This window comes from Xenopus laevis, chromosome 7L, assembly GCF_017654675.1.
Source record: "Xenopus laevis strain J_2021 chromosome 7L, Xenopus_laevis_v10.1, whole genome shotgun sequence".
In the NCBI taxonomy this organism is placed as follows: domain Eukaryota; kingdom Metazoa; phylum Chordata; class Amphibia; order Anura; family Pipidae; genus Xenopus; species Xenopus laevis.
The window spans coordinates 61,417,940-61,438,386 of NC_054383.1; the positions used below are offsets into that span (position 1 = coordinate 61,417,940).

A 20,447-nucleotide genomic window follows, 5' to 3' on the forward strand; every position below is an offset into this window, starting at 1 on the left:
TTCATTAAGGAGATTTTTCGTTTGCATGGTGTCCCACAGTCCATTGCGTCAGATCGGGGGGTATGGTTTGTATCCAGATTCTGGCGTGCTTTTGCTAAACAAAGCTACTTCTTCTCAGAAATTTCGGCCGACAAACACCGTTGTGCTAATTCCCCTTATCAAGTTGGAGACTTTGCTTGCCTTTCCACAAAACACATCAAACTTCGTTTACCTTCTCCCAAGTTTGGACCTCGTTATGTGGGATCCTTCAAGATTAAGGAGGTGATTAATCCTGTGTCTTTTCATTTAGAACTCCCTTCCACCATGTACAGTTCTAATTTGTTTCATTTGTCTTTTCTCAAGCCTCTTGTTAGGAATAATTTTTCCATTGATCAACCTCCTCCTGCTCCCATTATTCTTAATCACCAAGAATTTGAGGTTCAAGAGATTCTGGATTCCAGGAGGGTGAGAGGCAGTATCCAATATTTGGTCCATTGGAAGGGTTTTGGACCCTAAGAGAGATCTTGGGTAAGAGCTGCTGACACTCATGCTTTTTCGCTGATCAGAGTATTTCACAGGAAGTTTCCAGACAAGTGTTGGAAGCCCCCGGAGGATACTCCTGAAGGGGGGGCTACTGTAAGATAAGCCAGGAGATTGGCGAGATCTCTTACCTCCCGGCGCATCTCTTCCAGGCTGTTGGTGCGCAGGCGTGCACTTCCGCATTTCGGGCCCAAGTGACTTCAGCGCCTGACGTTTGTGTAGTGACGCAGATCGTCATGACATCACTTAAAGGTGCCAAATTTGAATTATTGGCACCAAAACCGCTTTAAAAGGCCAGTTCTTCATTTTGTAAATGCCCAAGCTGGTTCCAGTTATACTGTTCCTGCCGAAGCATTTGGTTCTGATTTGAATTCCTGGTTTTCGACTTCTGCTTGACTTGCCGCCTGCCTTGAACCCCTCGCTTGATTCTCTACCATGTCTCTTCTAAATCCTTGCCGGTACCACGTTTACAGACTTTGTTGTTACGCACTTCCTTGCTGGTTTTCCGCAGCAGAAAGCCCGGGGCCCCAAAAGGGCGTCGTGAACACTGGAATCCGCTGGGAGCTCCTGTGCATGTGAGTGTACTCATCCGCTGGGAGCTCCTGTGCATGTGAGTGAACAATCACATATATCAGAAAGATCATTTATTTTATGTACGAGAACACAGCCAATTTGGAAAGGTCTATGTCTCCTGATTGCGGCAATACCAAATATATATAGTTTTATGGAGATTTCTCACTTGTATAGATCAAAATCTACAAGTAGTACACTACCAAATTTCCAAAGCACCGCTCCCCAAACGGCATACTTCTGATTTCAAGGCCAAAACATTCCACTAACAGTAGGTTAACCCTAGAAAACTACCCATTATTAGAAAGAACAGATTCTGGTGAATCAAAAATGGGTAAATATATCTTTGTACTCCAAACTACCAAGTTGCAATTGTTTCCTAAAGTTATGTTTTATAGAAATTGGTGAATTTTTTGAAAAATAACCTCAAAGCTTCCAATCTACAGCATCATATCTCCCACACATCATTAGGTATCAATGTAAAACACCCCAAATATGAAAGCCTGGGGTCCACTGAACAGTTTGATGCCCAATATGTATAGGTGTTACCAAGCATGTGGTATATAAGGGTCCTAAAATGTAGACACCTCATTTGAGCTATCATTTCTGTAATTCCAGATTCTGCAAAATCATCACATTTACATAGTTTGGGGGGGGGGCAAAGTTAGAAAAAAGTACGTTCACCCCAGAAAACCATAAATTTTCGGAAAGTACACATTCCCCCGAATCCAAATTGGGTATGCATGTCTTTCTACTCCAAAGCACCAAGCCACAAACCCTTCCGAAATTTGGCAATTTTGGTGCCATTTTCTAAAATCACCTCAAAATTTCCAACCTGCAACATTGTATTTCCGACATACTATTATGTATCAATATAAATCACCCCAAATATGAAAGCCTGGGGTCCCCTGAACAGTTTGATGCCCAATATGTATAGGTGTACCTAAGCATGTGGCATATAGGGGCCCAAAATTGAAGACACCCCATATGGTCTGTCATTTCAGGTACTGTAAAATCAAGACATTTACATAGTTTTGGGGGGGGGGGGCAAAAGTAGAAAAGGGTAAGTTCACCCCAGAAAACCATATATTTTTGCAAAGTACACACTCCCGCGAACCCAAATTGCGTATGCATGTCCTTGTACTCCAAAGTACCAAGTCGCAAGTCTTTCCTAAATTTGGCAATAAAAGCAACAGTTTTTACATTTCTGAAAATCGCCATAAAAATATTGAAATTGGCCGCATTTATCTCACCCAATTTCTTGCATACAATTGTAAAACACCATAAATATTGATGCCAAGGGACTACTGAATAGTTTGATGCCCGATATGCATAGATATACCAAGGCAGCTGGCATGTGCAGAACCCAAATAAAAATAGTGCATATGAGTTAGTTTTCTCCGCTGCCGATTCACCTTCTGTGAACATAGACCCTTGACTTCATATTATGTGCCTCAAGACCCTCCTAACAGCAAAGACCCCCAAAAACTATATATTTTTGGAAAGCACACATTCTGACGAATCCAACAAAGATAAAGACGTCTTTCTACACCAAACTACCAAACTGCAAAGCTTTTCTAAACTTAGAGGTTTTTACAACATTTCTGATAATCGCCTAAAATTTTGCAGTTTGCCGCATTTTTCTCACACAATGTTTTACGTACAAAGAAAAATCACCCTAAATATGGACGTCAGAGGTCTAATGAATAGTTTGATGCCCAATATGCATAGATTTACCAAAGTATGTGTTATGTACGGACCCCAAATGAAAAACATGCATATGAATTTTCACACTAGCCAATTCAGCTGTTGAAAACAGTACCCCGACTTTGCGTTATGTGTTGTAAGACCCCCAAACTGTAAAAAGCCCCCAGAACACCATATATTTTTGGAAAAAAATATTCTGATGGATCAAACAAAGTAAAATATATCTTTCTATACCAAAGCACCAAACCGCAAAACTATACTAGAGATACATAAGGAAAAATAATGCAGGGATAAAATTGCAATAAAAACACAAAAATTATTTAAATCAATGAAATAACAAAATGACTGATTCGACAGCATAATTAGTGGCCAAAATCGATTACCCAATAGTCATGCTGCCAAAACAAATGGTTTTCAGGGGTTAAAAAACACAAATTAGTAAAATGAAAAAGTAAAAAAATAAAAAAGCCCTCTTTGTAAGTTTTTTGTGTATACATGTGTATACACTTCTAAAAGTGGTGTGACAGTGTGTATATAAGTGTGAAATAAAGTGCAAATAAGTGTACATAACTTTACAAAAAAAATTACAAAAAAAAAAAAGTGTAGTGTGTAAATCAAGGCCACTTACCGTTGCTGGAGCAGGAGGGACAGTCAGATTGCTCTGAAAGTCTTGCAGCAGCGTGTATGCTGAGTCACTGTAGCCAGGAAGTGCGTGGGCGTCGCCAGTGAAGCAGAAAGAAGAAGGAAGCTGGAGGAACTGGTAAGTTGCTTCTTGCTGCGATTTTTGGCCAGCCCTGCGACAATCCTGTTGCAGGACCGACATGACCGGCCTCAGCCTTGTTGCCCAGGGGGCTGTCAGTACTGCTAAGTCTCTGCAGAGGCGGCTAAAGCCGCTGATGTTGAGATCAGCACTGATTTCTGCCAGAACGTACTAGGTACTTTCTTGGCAGTTAAAGCCCTTGCCTGCCAGAACGTACAGCCAACGTGCTTGGCAGGCAAAGGGTTAAACCAAGCTCCCTTTTTCACAGTTAAAGGGGTAAGCAGCCTCTAGAACATAGTTAGGTCTATAAATATTTGGACAGAGACAACTTTTCTAATTTTTGTTCTGTACATTACCACAATGAATTTTAAATGAAATAACTCAGATGCAGTTGAACTTCAGACTTTCAGCTTTAATTCAGTGGGTTGAACAAAAAGATTGCATAAAAATGTGAGGAACTAAAGCCTTTTTTTAACACAATAACTTCATTTCAGGGCGCTCAAAAGTAATTGGACAATTGACTCAAAGGCTATTTCATGGGCAGGTGTGGGCAATTCCCCCGTTATGTCATTGTCAATTAAGCAGATAAAAGCCCTGGAGTTGATTTGAGGGGGGGGGGGGTGCTTGTATGTGGAAGATTTTGCTGTGAATTGACAACATGCAGTCAAAGTAGCTCTCCATGCAGGTGAAGCAAGCCATCCTTAATCTGCAAAAACAGAAAAAACCCATCCAAGAAATTGCTACAGTATTAGGAGTGGCAAAATCTACAGTTTGGTACATCCTTAGAAAGAAAGAAAAAGCAAGCACTGGTGAACTCAGCAACGTGAAAAGACCTGAACGTCCACGGAAGACAACAGTGGTGGATATTCACAGAATCATTTCCATGGTGAAGAAAAAAACCCTTCACAACAGCCAAATAAGTGAACAACACTCTCTAGGAGGTAGGTGTATCGATATCCAAGTCTACCATAAAGAGAAGACTGCATGAAAGTACTGCACCTCATAAGCCTAAAGAATAGAAAGGCTAGATTGGACTTTGCTAAAAAAAAAATCTAAAAAAGCCAGCATTGTTCTGGAAAAACATTCTTTGGATAGATGAATTCAAGATCAACCTCTACCAGAATGATGGCAAGAAAAAGTATGGAGAAGCATGGAACAGCTCATGATCCAAAGCATACCACATTTATAAAACATGGCGGAGGCAGTGTGATGGCTTGGGCGTGCATGGCTGCCAGTGGCACTGGGACACTAGTGTTTATCGATGTGACACAGGACAGAAGCAGCCGAAGCAACTGAAAGCCGCAGCAGTAAAGTCCCAGCAGAGCATTAAAAAGGGGGAAACCCAGAAATTGGTGGTGTCCATGAGTTCAAGACTTCAGGCTGTCATTGCTAGCAAAGGGTTTTCAACCAAGTATTAGAAATGAACATTTTATTTTGAGTTTTTTTAATTTGTCCAATTGCTTTTGAGCCCTGCTCTGTTGAAGCCCCATCTACTTCTGAGTGCTTGATTGGTAGATTTTGCTGTCTGTAATGAGAACTGCACTCTGGAGATGCTGAATGCAGGTAGATCCAATCCAAATGCAGCTAATTACAGCAGTCAGACTCTGCAGAAATGAGAATAGCTTTCCTCGTCTGTGCTGTTTAAAGTACAAACTCTCTCAGTGAGAGATTTTTTTTACATGCCAGCCCGGTTTGGGGAAGCTTAGCCTCCCCTAGCCTTATTGAAAATCTGCCCATGGGAGTGGGGGCAACCCACTTATGTTCCCCCCATGCCATTTGGGAATGTTTGCAAGTGCTTCAACTGTGCTTGCCAATTTGGGGATACAGCTTTTTCAGATAATGAAGAAAATCACCAGGCAACATATACTAAGTGTGTGGCCAGAAAGTACAGATGGTTGTATGGGAGTGTCAGACTTCCCTTTTGGCTTCTCACTTCTTAAGATCATCCGTAGTTGCTTATTTCCCCATGTAAACAGAGAAGTCATATCTTCTAGCTTAGTAAACAGCCTGAATAAGAGAAGGACAGGGGAAATTATGAAAAAGATATAATAGCTTTGCCATCAGTCATAGTCACTTAACTTATTAGGGTGAATTAACCCAATTAAAAGGGTTGTCCTGCCAAAGATAAGTGGGAGACCTGACCAGTTCACAAAATTAGTGCTCAGCTTATTTATATTACAAGTGGATCTATGTTGAGTTCTGTAAACCTGTCACCCATTGTCTTTCCTAAACTAGTAATTGTTTTGCCTAGAAATTGTGAAGCTGTTTCCACAAAAAACTCTGGGACTCTTGTGATGCCCACTCCAGAGGTTGTGGCAGCAGTGGAGGGCCTAGGATTGAGACCTGTAAAGCAACATCTACATTGACCCTTGGTCAAGCTAATCAAATGCGTTGCTTATTCACCATTTAGAGTCTGGCCAATAGGTGGTAGTATGTAACACTCACATAATATAATTAGTCGAAAAGTATAAAACAATTTAGAAATCAGACAAAGTGACAATTTCTTTCTATTTTACAGAAAGTCCACTTATATTGTAAAGGCCGCTTCTTATTATTGTTCTTTAACCCTATCCCCGCCACTGCACAATTTCCCCACTGTATCCATTATCTAAAATTAGGAGAAGGAAAGGTCCCATTCTATGGGTGGGGTCAAATGTTAGGGCACCCCCCAAGGCTGCCTGATATCCAGGGCCAGTGCTCCAGTTAGCAGAAAACGCACCAGTTCGAGGAATGAGCAAATAAGCAGAGACTGAGTGAAATGATGGATAAATTTATTACACATGTGTATCCTTATGAATTCTTAAATGCAGAAATAAAGGTAGTTGAATGGTATAAAAGAAAATCACTGCTTACACCCTGGATTAAGGGAAGAGCCAGTCAACGTGAATTAGGAAATTAAATGAAACCCTATTCCCACACACAATGAATAAAGCGTATGATTTAGTCCGCATTTTTAGATGAGTTCTGTTTTAGGGTAATTAAGTTAAATATTTTGTATATTTGTTTTTAGGTGTCAGATGTTGGAGAAGTGGACTTTCTGTAAAATAAAAACAAATGGTTTTATACTTTTTGTAACTAATTATTATATATTATATATATTATATTTATATTATGTTGTGGCCACTGGGTGACTATAAAGGATGAATATGAAACCCATGTGGTAAGTATGACAATGGGTCAATGTAGACCTGAAATGTTGCTTTACTGGTCTGTGCAAAATTAATGAATAAAGGCATTTTAACAGAGTGCTTTCCAATAGTCTAATAGTGTGTGACCTGTGGAGTTGGACATGCATTCAATATAAAGGAACCTGATATGGTGCTGACTTCTTGCACCACACCAGGTTCCTTTTCCCCCCTAGTCCCACTGCATTGAAGGCAGGGGAATAAAATTCGCTGCATTTTTTTTTTTTTTCCAGAAAAAATGTATAGTTGTTTAATGATCACAATAAAAAATGTATATCTCAGGATCATGTAAGGGAAATGTGTACATGTACTGCTGGAAAGTGGTATTAAGTTTACATAATTCTCAAGTTCACGGTAGTCAATAAAACCCCTGATACAAAGAGCTAATGGAAAATGAAAATGACAACTATCCTATACATGCTGACAGACAAAGGCTCTAACTGTTAACAAGGTATCAAACACATTCTTTGCAGTTAAAGCATTTATCTACTCCCCTGGTCGCTCACGGTGGAGTAGGTAACACAGCAGCTGGGGAGACGGGATTTTCTTAAAGGGATTGTTTACCTTTAAATCAACTTTTAGTATGATATAGAGTGTGATATTCTGAGACAATCTGCAATTGGGTTTTCATTTATTATTTTTTATGTTTTTTTAGTTATTAGCTTTTTATTCAGCAGCTCTCCAGTTTGCAATTTCAGCAGTCTGGTTGCTAAGGTCCAAATTATCCTAGCAACCAAGCATTGATTTGAATAAGAGATTGTAATATGAATATGAGAGATCTGAATAGAAAGAAGAGTTATAACAAGTAGCAATAATAATACATTTGTAGCCTTACAGAGCATTTGTTTTAACATGGGGGGTCAGTGACCTCCATTTGAAAGCTGAAAAGAGTCAGAAGAAGGCAATTGAAAACATGAAGGCCAATTAAAAGTTGCTTAGAATTAGCCATTCTATAACAAACTAAAAGTCAATTTAAATATGAACCACCCCTTTAACTATAGAAGAAGCAGACCCCATGGTACGTGCCCCCAGTTCCCTGGCCCACCCCCCTACAAATGGAGTTTGCTTCCTCTATAGTTACACCACTGGACACGATTGGATCACGTGCCTGCTGCTTGGACTGCTCCTTCTTCCCTCTAGCCTGTCTGCTGCAAGGACTTTATTCTGCATTATTCTTCATTCCATTTTTTTAGCATAACTTTTCCGTTTGGTGTAGAAAAACATTTTTACCCATATTGTATTCATCAGAATGTGTACTTCATGAGAAAAATTATGCACCAATTTCATTTTTATGTAAATGCTTCATACTTTGGTAAATTTGCATTCATATTTAGGGTGTTTTACTTAAGTATGTAAAAAATTTTAGTAAAAGCTTTGCATTCCATGAAAAGGCATCTTTAACCATGTTGGATTTGGCAGAATGTGTACTTTCCAAATATATATATATAGTTGGACGCCCAAAAAATTAATATGCGTTTTTAATTTGTGGGTCCCTACAGGACACATACTTTTGTAAATCTATGCATATTGGGCATTAAAATGTATAAAAATGGGCATCAGAATGCTTTTTTTGAAGCTTTACCCCAAGTAAAACACTTTCTGGGGAGAACTTTTTGTGGCATAGCACCACATAAAATGCAGTAAATGTGCTGATTTTGCAGTAGCTGAAATTAAACAAATGATAAATCATATGGTGTAATTTAATTTTGGGCCCCCCTACAAGCCACATACTTTGATAAACCCATGCACCATGATATGTGGGAGATATGATGCTGAAGCTTTAAAGCAATTTTCAGAAATGTTATCAATACCGCTAACTTTAGAAAAATGGCGTGGGTAAATGGAGTGAGTAAAGAAGACTTATGTAACCATTATAGATTTGGGATAATGTGTACTTTCTGGAGTGAACTTATTGATAGGACAGATATTATAGATCATATGGAGGTATTTTCATTTTGGGGGCCCTACATGCCATATACATGGGTAATCCTACACACATTGGGCATCAGACAATTCAGTAGACCCCTGGCATTCAGAGGATATTTTATATGGTTACCTAATAACCTGTAGTAGATAAGATGCTGTAATCGAGGAGATGCTGTAATCAGGAAGCTTAGAGGAAATGTTTATTTAAAAAAACTATAACTTTAGGAAAGCAATGCAACTTGTTAGCTTATATAGAAAGACATATTTACCTATTTTAGATTTGTCAATCTGTTCTTTGCAAAAATCTATGGTTTGCTAGGATAAATCTATGGTTATTGGAATTTTTGGCCTTGAATCTGATGCGTTGTACTATGAGCGGTCTTTCATAACCCTGTATTCCCTCCCTTGCAAAAAAGTCATCCACCCCCTTCTTTAAAGCTTTAATTTTATGTAACAGCCAGCCAACCAATTCAGGGAGAGAAATCCACATCTTCTCAGCTCTCACTGTAAAAAACCCCTTCCGAATATTTAGATGGAACCTCCTTTCTTCTAATCAGAGTGGGTGACCTTGTGCCAGTTGGAACGACATACTGGTACAGCAAATAAAGCATTAGAGAGATTATTATATATACATAGTGTAGGGATTAGCCCAGCAACGGGATAACGGTGACTCCCTGGATAAGTACACCGATTAAATCGGGCACAGTGGAACAATGGGTTTGGTGAAACACACGTGTGGATTTTTATTTAAACAGCCCTATGCACACCATTTAGAGCTGTACAAAACGGAAAAGGGTTAAAAATAAAACAAAACAGCAAAATAAACCCTTGCCAGCTTGGCAGCTAACTATACATTCAGGCTTCCCTGACTATCAGACCGGAAACAACCTTGCGTTGCTCTGGTCTCTACGTTAGCAACAGCAGTCTTTACCACACACAAAAGGTTTGTATTTCACCCAAAAGTTTGCTTACCAAAAAAATGAGTCTTTCACAGAACTCCCCAGCCTGATATCTCATGTCAGCACTGGTTCCAGGGTGGAGCGAAAACCTAAGCAGGCTGGGAATTCTTAAAGCAACCTGGATCAGCAGATTCGATTCTGCTGAGCTCGTTAACTGGTCTGTGAGCTGCATTACCAGAAACTGAGAGCAAACTGCTCAAACCTTGGACAGACATACACATCATCCTGCACAAATCCACAAACTTTTACTGACCTGCTGTCACATACCCCCCCCCCTCTTGTTTCGACCCAGAGGTTGGAACACAGGCCACTAGGTATGAATGAACCCGAGATAAAGCATCTACATTAGCCATTTTAGACCCAGGACGGTGTTTAACTGTAAAACTAAATTCTTGTAAGGCTAGGAACCACCGGTTAATCTTACTGTTGGTCTCTTTGTTTTTGGCCATCCATTTTAAGGGAGCATGATCGGTAATTAAATCAAAATGTTTCCCTAACAAATAGTACCTCAGAGAGTCTAAGGCCCATTTTATTGCTAAGCATTCTTTTTCAATTGTTGCATAATTTTTCTCATGTTCATTCAACTTCCGGCTAAGGAAAACTATGGGATGTTCCTCCCCATTCTGCACTTGGGACAATACCGCCCCTAATCCTACATTCGAGGCATCAGTTTGTACCACAAACTCTCGGGAAAAATCAGGAGAATATAGCACTGGCTGGTCACATAGAGCCTGTTTTAAGGTTTCAAATGATTTTTCCGCCTCTGGGGACCATTTAATCATGACTGAATTTTTACCTTTGGTCAAATCTGAGAGGGGAGCCGCTAAGGTGGCAAAGTGAGGAATAAAACGACGGTAATAGCCAGCAATCCCCAAGAAAGCTCGAACCTGTTTTTTATTAGGGCGAGGCCAATTCTGGATAGCTTCAACTTTATTGATTTGAGGTTTTATCACCCCCCTTCCAATGGTATATCCCAAATATTTGGCCTCTTCAAGGCCGATAGCACACTTCTTAGGATTGGCTTTGAAATTGGCCTCCCGCAAAGCATTCAACACTGCTTGTACTCTTGGCAGATGAGTTGCCCAATCAGCACTATGGATAATGACATCATCCAAGTAGGCCGCAGCATATTTTTGATGATGCCGAAGGATTTTATCCATTGCCCTCTGAAACGTAGCAGGAGCATTTTGTAACCCAAATGGCATCATCCGATAGTGGAACGCCCCATCTGGAGTTACAAAAGCCGTTTTCTCCTTGGCTCCTTCAGAGAGAGGTATCTGCCAGTACCTTGTATGTGTTTGGAATAAATTTTTATTCCTAGTATTGGAGTGCCGTCCTTTTCTTTGGATGTCTATGTATCTGCCAGTACCCTTTGGTCAGATCTAGCGTAGTCATATAACGGGCAGATCCCAGGTGGTCGATCAGTTCATCGATACGAGGCATGGGATAGGTATCAAATTTGGTGATGGTGTTTACCTTTCGGAAGTCGTTGCAAAAACGCCAACTTCCATCTGGCTTGGGAACCAGCACAATTGGACTGGACCAGTCACTATTGGATTCCTCTATTACTCCAAGCTCTAACATTTTGTTAACTTCTTCAGTTATCGCGTTCCGTCTAGTTTCCGGAATATGATAAGGTTTCAGTTTAACCTTTTCCCCAGGTTGGGTTACAATGTCATGTTTTGTAACAGTTGTCTGCCCAGGAAATTCTGAAAAGATATCTTTATTCCTCAACAAGAGATCTTTGACTTCCTGTTGCTGAGCTTTTGACAAAGTATCTGCTATTTTTATTTCAGAGATCAAACATTCATACTGAGTGGGAACCAGGTTAGTGTTTGCAGTCAATGATTCTCTCTCTTTCCAAGGTTTCAGCAAATTGATATGGTAGATTTGCTCTGGTTTCCGTTTTCCTGGCTGACTAACCTTGTAAGTTACCTCACTGACTTTCTCCATTATTTCATAGGGACCTTGCCATTGGGCTAAGAATTTGCTTTCTACAGTGGGAACCAATACCAACACCCGATCACCAGGTGAAAACGTACGAACCTGGGCCCCACGATTATAAATTCTTTGCTGAGCCAACTGTGCTTGCGCCAAATGTTCCCTTACCACGGGCATTACCTGGGCAAGTCTGTCTTGCATCTGGGAGACATGTTCAATGACACTTCTATGAGGCGTACATTCACTTTCCCAAGTTTCTTTAGCGATGTCTAACAGCCCCCTAGGGTGTCTACCGTACAACAGTTCAAAAGGGGAGAATCCCGTGGAGGATTGTGGGACCTCTCTGATAGCAAACATCAGATAAGGAATAAGGAAATCCCAGTTTTTCCCATCTCTATCCACCACTTTCCTCAGCATCTGCTTTAAAGTTTTATTAAATCTCTCCACTAAGCCGTCTGTTTGAGGGTGATATACTGAGGTGCGTAACTGTTTTACCTTAAGGAATTTACAAAGCTCTTTAGTTACCCGGGACATGAAAGGAGTACCTTGGTCTGTAAGGACTTCCTTGGGAATGCCCACCCGACTGTACACCTGGAGCAATTCTTTGGCTATGGTTTTGGCTGAGGAATTGCGGAGAGGTATGGCTTCTGGATAACGGGTGGCATAGTCCATAATTACCAGTATATACTGATGCCCTCTAGTGGACTTTAGTAAAGGACCAACCAAATCCATAGCCAAATCCGGTATGTTTTAGGCACCACTAACTGTTCAATTATTTCTTCCTCCCTTTTGGACACCCGGTATAACAGGTCCCTTTCCATTATAAAGTAGGGAATAGCAACCCTCTCACCTGGGTTAACAGACACCCCATCTACTTCTACCACATTCTCTCGGGCTCTTATCAGAGTAGGATCTTTTAACTGTTCTGTGGCAAAATTTTCCCGATGTACTTCTAAATCAGGGAAATCAAGAGCGGGTTGAACATCCTCTGCAGATGCCACCTCTTCCCCTGGCTCTATTGTTTCCCCCGCTAATACGGTTAGGGGGAACTCTGGAGAGTCCTCACTCTCAGAGGAATCCCCAGGAACACTTTCCTGCGCAGAGAAAACAGATTGGTGATCAGGACAATCCCACAGCTCCCAAAACTTAGGAAAATCCCTTCCCACAATAGCTTCATTTGGTAAATTGGTAACCACACCCACCTGATGGCATAGGTTACCAAGGGAGGTTTTAAACAACACAGTTGCCATGGGATATTCTTTAGTATCCCCATGCACACAAACGACAGCTACTCTCCTACCAATGAGAGACTCTGGGGACACAAGCTGGGGTTTTACCAATGTCACCAGACTTCCTGAATCGAGTAACACCACAGCCTTTTTACCATTCACATAAAGATTACATAAATGTTTTTCAGTTCCCTGCAGGGCGGTACAGATGACTGTTGCATACATGGATTGCCGTCTGTCTCTAACAAAGTCACATTGCATAGGTTCTGTTACCACAGGACAGTTTGCGGCAATATGTCCTTCTTCTCTGCAGCGATAGCAAACAATCCTTTTAGTTATCTCCTGTGAATTTGGCCGTCCAGAACCCTCACGCCATACAGGAGAATAAGTTCCCACATTACCTCTGGCTTTACCTTTTTCACTCTCTCCACCCCCATCCCTTGGTACAATCTTACCAGAATTTGGGGACGGTCTGGTCTTGGAGTGGAAAGTCCGTGAATCTTTAAGCGATGCCGTTAGATTCTCTGCAGCCAAAAACCTTTCAACAAGATCCACCAATTTATCAGCTGTGGCTGGATCTCCATGGCTCACCCACTTTTGGAGGGCAACAGTCAGGGATCTCAAGTACTTGTCCATGACGACTCGTTCCACAATCTGGGGTGCTGACAAAGTTTCTGGTTGTAACCACCTTCTGGTCAAATGTATCAGGTCATACATCTGCGATCGGGGCGGTTTCCCCCCCTGATAAGTCCAGTTATACACTCGCTGAGCTCGAACAGGTAAGGTTACGCCTAGCCATGCAAGTATTTCAGCTTTTAAGCGTTCATAGTCTCTGGCTTCCATAGGTTCCAGATCAAAGTAAGCTTTCTGGGGCTCGCCAGTTAACAAAGGGGCCAGCAGTCCAGCCCACTGTTCCTTTGGCCAGCACTCCCTCTCAGCAGTTCTTTCAAATGTTGTCAGAAACACCTCAGAATCATCATCTGCAGTCATCTTGGGTAACAATCTGCTTACCCTGTATGATGGTGTACTGCTGGGACTACCTTCTGCTGTAGCCTGCTGTCTCAGTGGGAGTTGTTTCACAATGGCCTCAATCTGCTGTTGATGGCGCTGCTCCTGCTGTAACATTAGCTCTCTGTGGCGGGCTTCCGCTTCCGCCTGGGCTTGTTGTTGTACAGCCATACTCTGCTGAAACTGCTGCTGCGCCTCTTGCTGACGAACCTCTGTTCGCTGCACAGCCAGGTGTATCTGTTCATTTGCCTTTTGTTGATTTGCATTCGCCAACACCAGCTGCCTCAATAATTCCTCCATACTGGCCATTTCCACACAGAATTGCCCGCATCCGACACCATATGTAGGGATTAGCCCAGCAACGGGATAACGGTGACTCCCTGGATGAGTACACCGATTAAATCAGGCACAGTAGAACAATGGGTTTGGTGAAACACACGTGTGGATTTTTATTTAAACAGCCCTATGCACACCATTTAGAGCTGTACAAAATGGAAAAGGGTTAAAAATAAAACAAAACAGCAAAATAAACCCTTGCCAGCTTGGCAGCTAACTATACATTCAGGCTTCCCTGACTATCAGACCGGAAACAACCTTGCGTTGCTCTGGTCTCTACGTTAGCAACAGCAGTCTTTACCACACACAAAAGAAAGGTTTGTATTTCACCCAAAACCCCAAAAGTTTGCTTACCAAAAAAATGAGTCTTTCACAGAACTCCCCAGCCTGATATCTTACGTCAGAACTGGTTCCAGGGTGGAGCGAAAACCTAAGCAGGCTGGGAATTCTTAAAGGAAAACTATACCCCCAAAATGAATACTTAAGCAACAGGTAGTTTATATCAAATTGAATGACATATTAAAGAATCTTACCATACTGGAATATGTATTTACATAAATATTGCCCTTTTACATCTCTTGCCTTGAACCACCATTTCGTGACTCTATCTGTGCTGTCTCAGAGATCACCTGACCAGAAATACTACAACACTAACTGTAACAGGAAGAAGGGAGGAAGCAAATGGCAGAACTCTGTCTGTTAATTGGCTCATGTGACCTTACATGTGGTTTGTATGTGTGCACAGTGAATCTTACGATCTCAGGGGATGGCCCTTATTTTTTAAAATGGCAATTTTCTATTTATGATTACCCAATGGCACATACTACTAGAAAAGTATATTATTATGATAATGGTTCATTTACATGAAGCAGGGTTTTACATATGAGCTGTTTTACTCAGTATCTTTTAATAGAGACCTACATTGTTTGGGGGGTATAGTTTTCCTTTAAAGCAACCTGGATCAGCAGATTCGATTCTGCTGAGCTCGTTAACTGGTCTGTGAGCTGCATTACCAGAAACTGAGAGCAAACTGCTCAAACCTTGGACAGACATACACATCATCCTGCACAAATCCACAAACTTTTACTGACCTGCTGTCACAGTAGATACATTAAGTGCATCTTCTCCAGTGTAAACAACCTCAACTTGGCCAGTCTTTCCTCATAGCTAAGATTTTCCATACCTATTACCAGCTTAGTTTGTCTTGTTTGAGTGCTGGAGATCAAAACTGTATGGCATATTCTAGATGGGGCCTTACCAGTGCTCTGTACAGTGGAACAATAAGCCCCTCCTCCCACAAATCTATGCCCCTTTTAATACAGCTCAGTACCTTTTTTGCCCTTGATGCCGCTGACTGCTACAGCCAAGTTTATCTACTAGGACTCTAAGGTCCTTTTCCATTAGGAATTTGCCTAGTGCAGTCCCATTAAGGTTATGAGTCGCTTGGATATTTTTACATCCTTAATCGAAGTAGAGAATATACCAGATCCTGTAGCCAGTTTCCTATCCATGTGCAAACGACTTCATTAAAGGAACAGTAACACCAAAAAATGTAAGTGTTTTAAAGTAATGGAAATATAATGTAGTGTTGCCCTGCACCGGTAAAGCTGGCGTGTTTGCTTCAGAAACACTACTATAGTTTATATAAACAAGCTGCTGTGTAGTAATAGTGGAAATTGAAAAATGGCCATATGGCACAGGTTAACTAATGGATAACAGATAACACCATTAGACAGGCAGAGCTTATTTGCTATCTGCTGTGTAACCTGAGCCCTTTTGCCCCAATGTATGCTCTGAAGGGCAGCTCTTAAGGAACTAAAATAAGCTTTTCTGAAATTCAGGGTTTTTGTTGCCCCATTGTATACTTGTTTTTTGCACCAGACATTAAATGAGATCACATTATGGTCACCATTACCCAGGGGTTTCAATTATTTGCACATTTTCTACTAAGTTCTGGGTCATTATTGAAAACTAGATTCAGTATAGCATTTGTTCTAGTTGGCTCCTCAACAACTTGTACCATAAAATTGTAGACTGTAGCAGACTGTTTGGTCTGAAGCGTCCTTATGACAGATTACCCTATCCACCTTTCTAATAACTGAATCCTCTATAAATAAATCTGCCTATCCTTCTCTGCACTCAGTACTGCCCATATTCAAGATTGCCTTCCAGGGTGCTCTGGGAGTCAGCCTGCTCCTCACACGCCAGTTCAGAACTGTCCTCCCCAGCATTTTCAGCCATAAATGTGAATCTGTTGCTTTGGACGAGCTGTGGACCAGCCGCCCTACCCTTCAGTCCCCTACTACCCCTCTTGACTGTCTCCCTCAATAACCTCCACTGCCCCTTCTCCACCTCCCACTATCCTGGCCTTGCCAGCAGTTTCTCTGTGAGCCTAGAATTACACTACAATTTTAGCATATTTTAAAGCCTTAGCTGTCAAGCAGGACATTAATGTCTGAACATTGATGGTGTTGCAGGATGTTAAGGCAGCTGTCCAAGACTCCAGATTTTGTTAAGAAAATCTGGACTGTTGGTTGTATTTAACTGTTGGTTGTATTTAACCCTGTCTGCCTGTCAAGCGCAAATGCTGTGACTGCTAAAAATGTTAGAGAGGTGTGTTTTCTTTCAAAAGTTTGAAGCAACTGCAAACCTCCTCAACAATGAGCAAAGGGGGCTGCCATGATGGTCCAGGGATGATTCGATTTTTATAAATTTCATAAAAACTTTTACATTTAGAAAAGCTTTACAGTGTGGTAGTTTGGAGCAGAAGTACATCTTTACCCATTTTGAATTCTGTATCATGTATACTCTTCAAAAATATATGGTGTTCAGTGGCCAGCATACTTTATTGCACACTAAAAACAGCCAGTATGTATTTCGAATAGTAAAACATTAGAATGCCCATTGTAGATTTTTAGGGTTATTTTTACACTACCCAAATTTACAAGGCACTACACCAGATATCAAGGGCAACATCTCCACTCAGTAGGTTTATTTCAGGAAACCATACATTTTTGGAAAGAACATAGTGACAGGATCTTATCTCCAAATTCAAAATGGGTAAATAAAGTATTTCCTCTCCAAACCACAAAAATGTACTAAATTTAGAGGTTTAAAAAAAATTCTGAAATTGCCTCTAAGCTTTACAGCATCTTATGATGTCATTATATACCAGGATAAAACACTAAATATGAATGGCAGGGTTCTACTAAAGAGTTAGATTCCCAAAGCACATAGGTTTACTACTTCCAACTTACAATTAGATTAAACGGCACCTATCAAATAAAAACACAGCCTGCATTCTGAATTGAGTGCTCTGACTCCTGCTCTGGACAGGCCTGATTTTGTCCTGGGCCTAGGATGGCACAAATTAAGGGGCGGCATGCCGCCCAGCCGTACCTTACGCTTGTACAGGACACTCGGGTCTGAACATGCAGGAAATCTCCTGCACGTCCTGTCCTGCATCAAAATGAAGGCTGTGCATGTGTGCTATTGTAGGAGGGGCGGCGGGCCTCTGGGCACCATAACAAGAAATCCAGCCCTGGCTCTGGAAGCAAACACCCAGTACAGGCAGCCAAGTTAGGGCACACACATGGGTATAATAAGTGCTCCTGCTCACTCATTATGCACATGTATGTGATGTAGGATCAGGGAGATGCACTGACCAATCTATGCCGCATGCATGTGCATAATAAAGTGAATTATAGATTATAGACTATTATTTCTCCCTATTCATTAGTAAATTCATTGTGTCTTGATTAGTTAGTTTGTGATGCTAGGTTTGCTTTATCTTCCTTCCTAATCTGTATTTCTATGTGTGACTGTTTTTACTTATGTCTTCAATAGGTACTTGAAAAACAGTCAGCCATTATTTCCTATATCACCTCCATTTTTACATCCGGTATTATCAGAGAATCACATTGGCCTGAAGATCTTGGAAAATGGAGTCCAGAGCCCCTCCCAGCAATATCAGGTATGTTCCTAGCATTCTCTCCTCGGTGCTTTAGTGTTTTGCAGAAATTTGCTACAATACCAAAAGAATAATCTTCTAAATATCCTAAAAGGGCACAGTGTAATAACAGGTGTTTGCCCCAAATCATCACAACCAAAAACAGCCAATCAGCTTTTTGCTTGCAAATATTTAGACTAGTTAATGTTACCTGTTAAATGTTGTTATAGTTTTCTAGAGCCAGAGTAAATTTTGCCACTAGTATGACATTCCCCAAAAACTTTAAGTGATTTTTTCTACAGTTAGGGTCACTCTTCTTTTATATTTCCAAGCCTCACCTGTAAAAGCACCATGCATAGTCTTAATGAAAAATATCCCTTTACCTTTTCTAAAAGTACCATTAAACCAATTTAAAATGTTCTACATTTTAGTCTCAAAGCAGCTTGGAATTGACAGAGTCACAATCTGCTGATGCAGATCCCCCACCTCCACCGAAACCTGTCTTGAGCCACTTTACAGGACTACGAGGACACATGAACCCTACAGAAAAAGAAGGTAAGGAGCTGGAATAAAAAGTGTGAATATGTTAAATGTTGAGTATTGAAAAATTGGCTGTGCTCAAGGCATATATGGGTTTAAAATATGTTCATGTCCATTGTTCCTTAAGTCTGGAATGTGTTTACGTTGCAGGAAACATGGAATATCTTACAGGTAATGTATGGTGGGGGAAATGTATCCCACGGATGGTGTAAATATCCAGGAACAAAAGAACAGTCTGCTGCTCTTTGTCATACACTCTCACACAGACACACACCGACTCTCATACAGAACATAATCACATAAGATACACTTTTTACACATCATATCCATACATACATACATGTACTTTGGTTTATGTTGGTAGGCTATCAATGAGACATTTGACTGATTTTAAATGGCCTTTAACTTATTTCCACATATTAAATATAGTTAAAATATCACCTTGGTGAGTGGTGTTTCATAGAACTTACAAAAGTAAAATGGAGTCTGACGCGAAAAACATGTTGCAATAGCAAACAGATTTTTTATTTCATTTTGAAATTAGATGTGGCGCTAGACTTGTCCGTTTCCTAGGTACCCCCTGCTCTTTACTGATGCACTGCATGTTGGAGTGATCATAGGTATCAGAACCATGGCCCCCCCAGAATTACCACCCTCGGTTTTGTAAGCTGTAGCAGGCAATTTTTTTTTTTTTTTAATCAGTTTAGATTTTTTTTTTTAAATGAAAATCCCTTTAATATAATTGGCATGCTACTGCCTCCCAAACTGCTATACCGGTTCTGCTGGATGTACATTATTTATCCAGTATGAGGACTTGAAAGTAAGCTGTTTCTTCACAATATTGCGGTCGTCATTTTCGCGCCGATGACATCACTTCCGCCCACATCTCCGGCATACTGCACATGCGCAAATGGCTTTTTTTCCCCATTTGACCTCGATGCGTCAAGCTCCTACGTCGAGCAACAAAATGTAAACAATCACAGATGAATAGCAGCATGGAGATTGCCGCATCTTCATCTTTCCATTCTTCAGATGAATGCCAATTCTTCTGCAAACATAGTTTCTTCACATCTATACTTTAACATATATACTTTTATTAAATCAGGCTGTATTATTTTTATGCCTTAATAAAATGTGAAATTAATTAATGGTTTTGAAATACATTTTAATTTATTAAATTAAAATGGTTAATAGATTAAATTGCCCAGCCTGATGCCCCTAAAAGTGACCAGCACACACAGAACATTGTCTTTTTGTGATGACGATGTAAAATTATAATGGTTAAAGGTGGCCATACACAGGGAGATCCGTTTGTTTGGCTATGTCGCCAAACTAGCGGATCTCTCCCGAATATGCCCACATTGAGGTGGGCAATATCAGGCTGATCCGATCATGGGCCCTAGGGCCCAACGATTGGATCAGAATGGAGGCAATACGGGCGGGAGGATCACAGGACCGCATCAACGAACAGAGGGGGTCGCGATCCAACAGAATTTTTAACCCTGTCTGATAGACATCTGCCCGATTTTTGGGCAGATATCGATCGGAGAAGCCCTTTGGAGGGCCCTACACACAGACCAATGCGCTGCAGACTCGTTCTGTTGGCAGCTTTTATCGGCCCGTGCATGGCCACCTTAAGAAGTCTGCAGAAGTTAACTGTCCAACTGTACCGCTGCCTTAATATATAAAAATTGTGTCAGACTGAGAGGGGTTGGTGCACAAGCGCCAAACACTTTTACCACAGCAGGACCCAGGAGCAGCTTTTCCTTCCTTGTGCTGACTGACAGATACTTGCCCCAATGGCTAATGACTATTTTC

The 20,447-nt window shown here is 41.0% G+C and overlaps 1 protein-coding gene across 9 annotated transcripts in view; it reads left to right on the plus strand.

Moving 5' to 3' along the window:
- Positions 1 to 20,447, plus strand: part of zdhhc5.L (zinc finger, DHHC-type containing 5 L homeolog) — a 199,932-nt gene that overhangs the window by 168,886 nt on the left and 10,599 nt on the right. For all 9 annotated transcript variants that reach the window (XM_041569019.1, XM_018225554.2, XM_018225553.2 and 6 more), the window contains 2 exons: positions 17,987 to 18,113; positions 18,521 to 18,644. In XM_041569019.1, the coding sequence (XP_041424953.1) occupies positions 17,987 to 18,113; positions 18,521 to 18,644 (251 nt within the window). The remainder of the gene's footprint in view (positions 1 to 17,986; positions 18,114 to 18,520; positions 18,645 to 20,447) is intronic.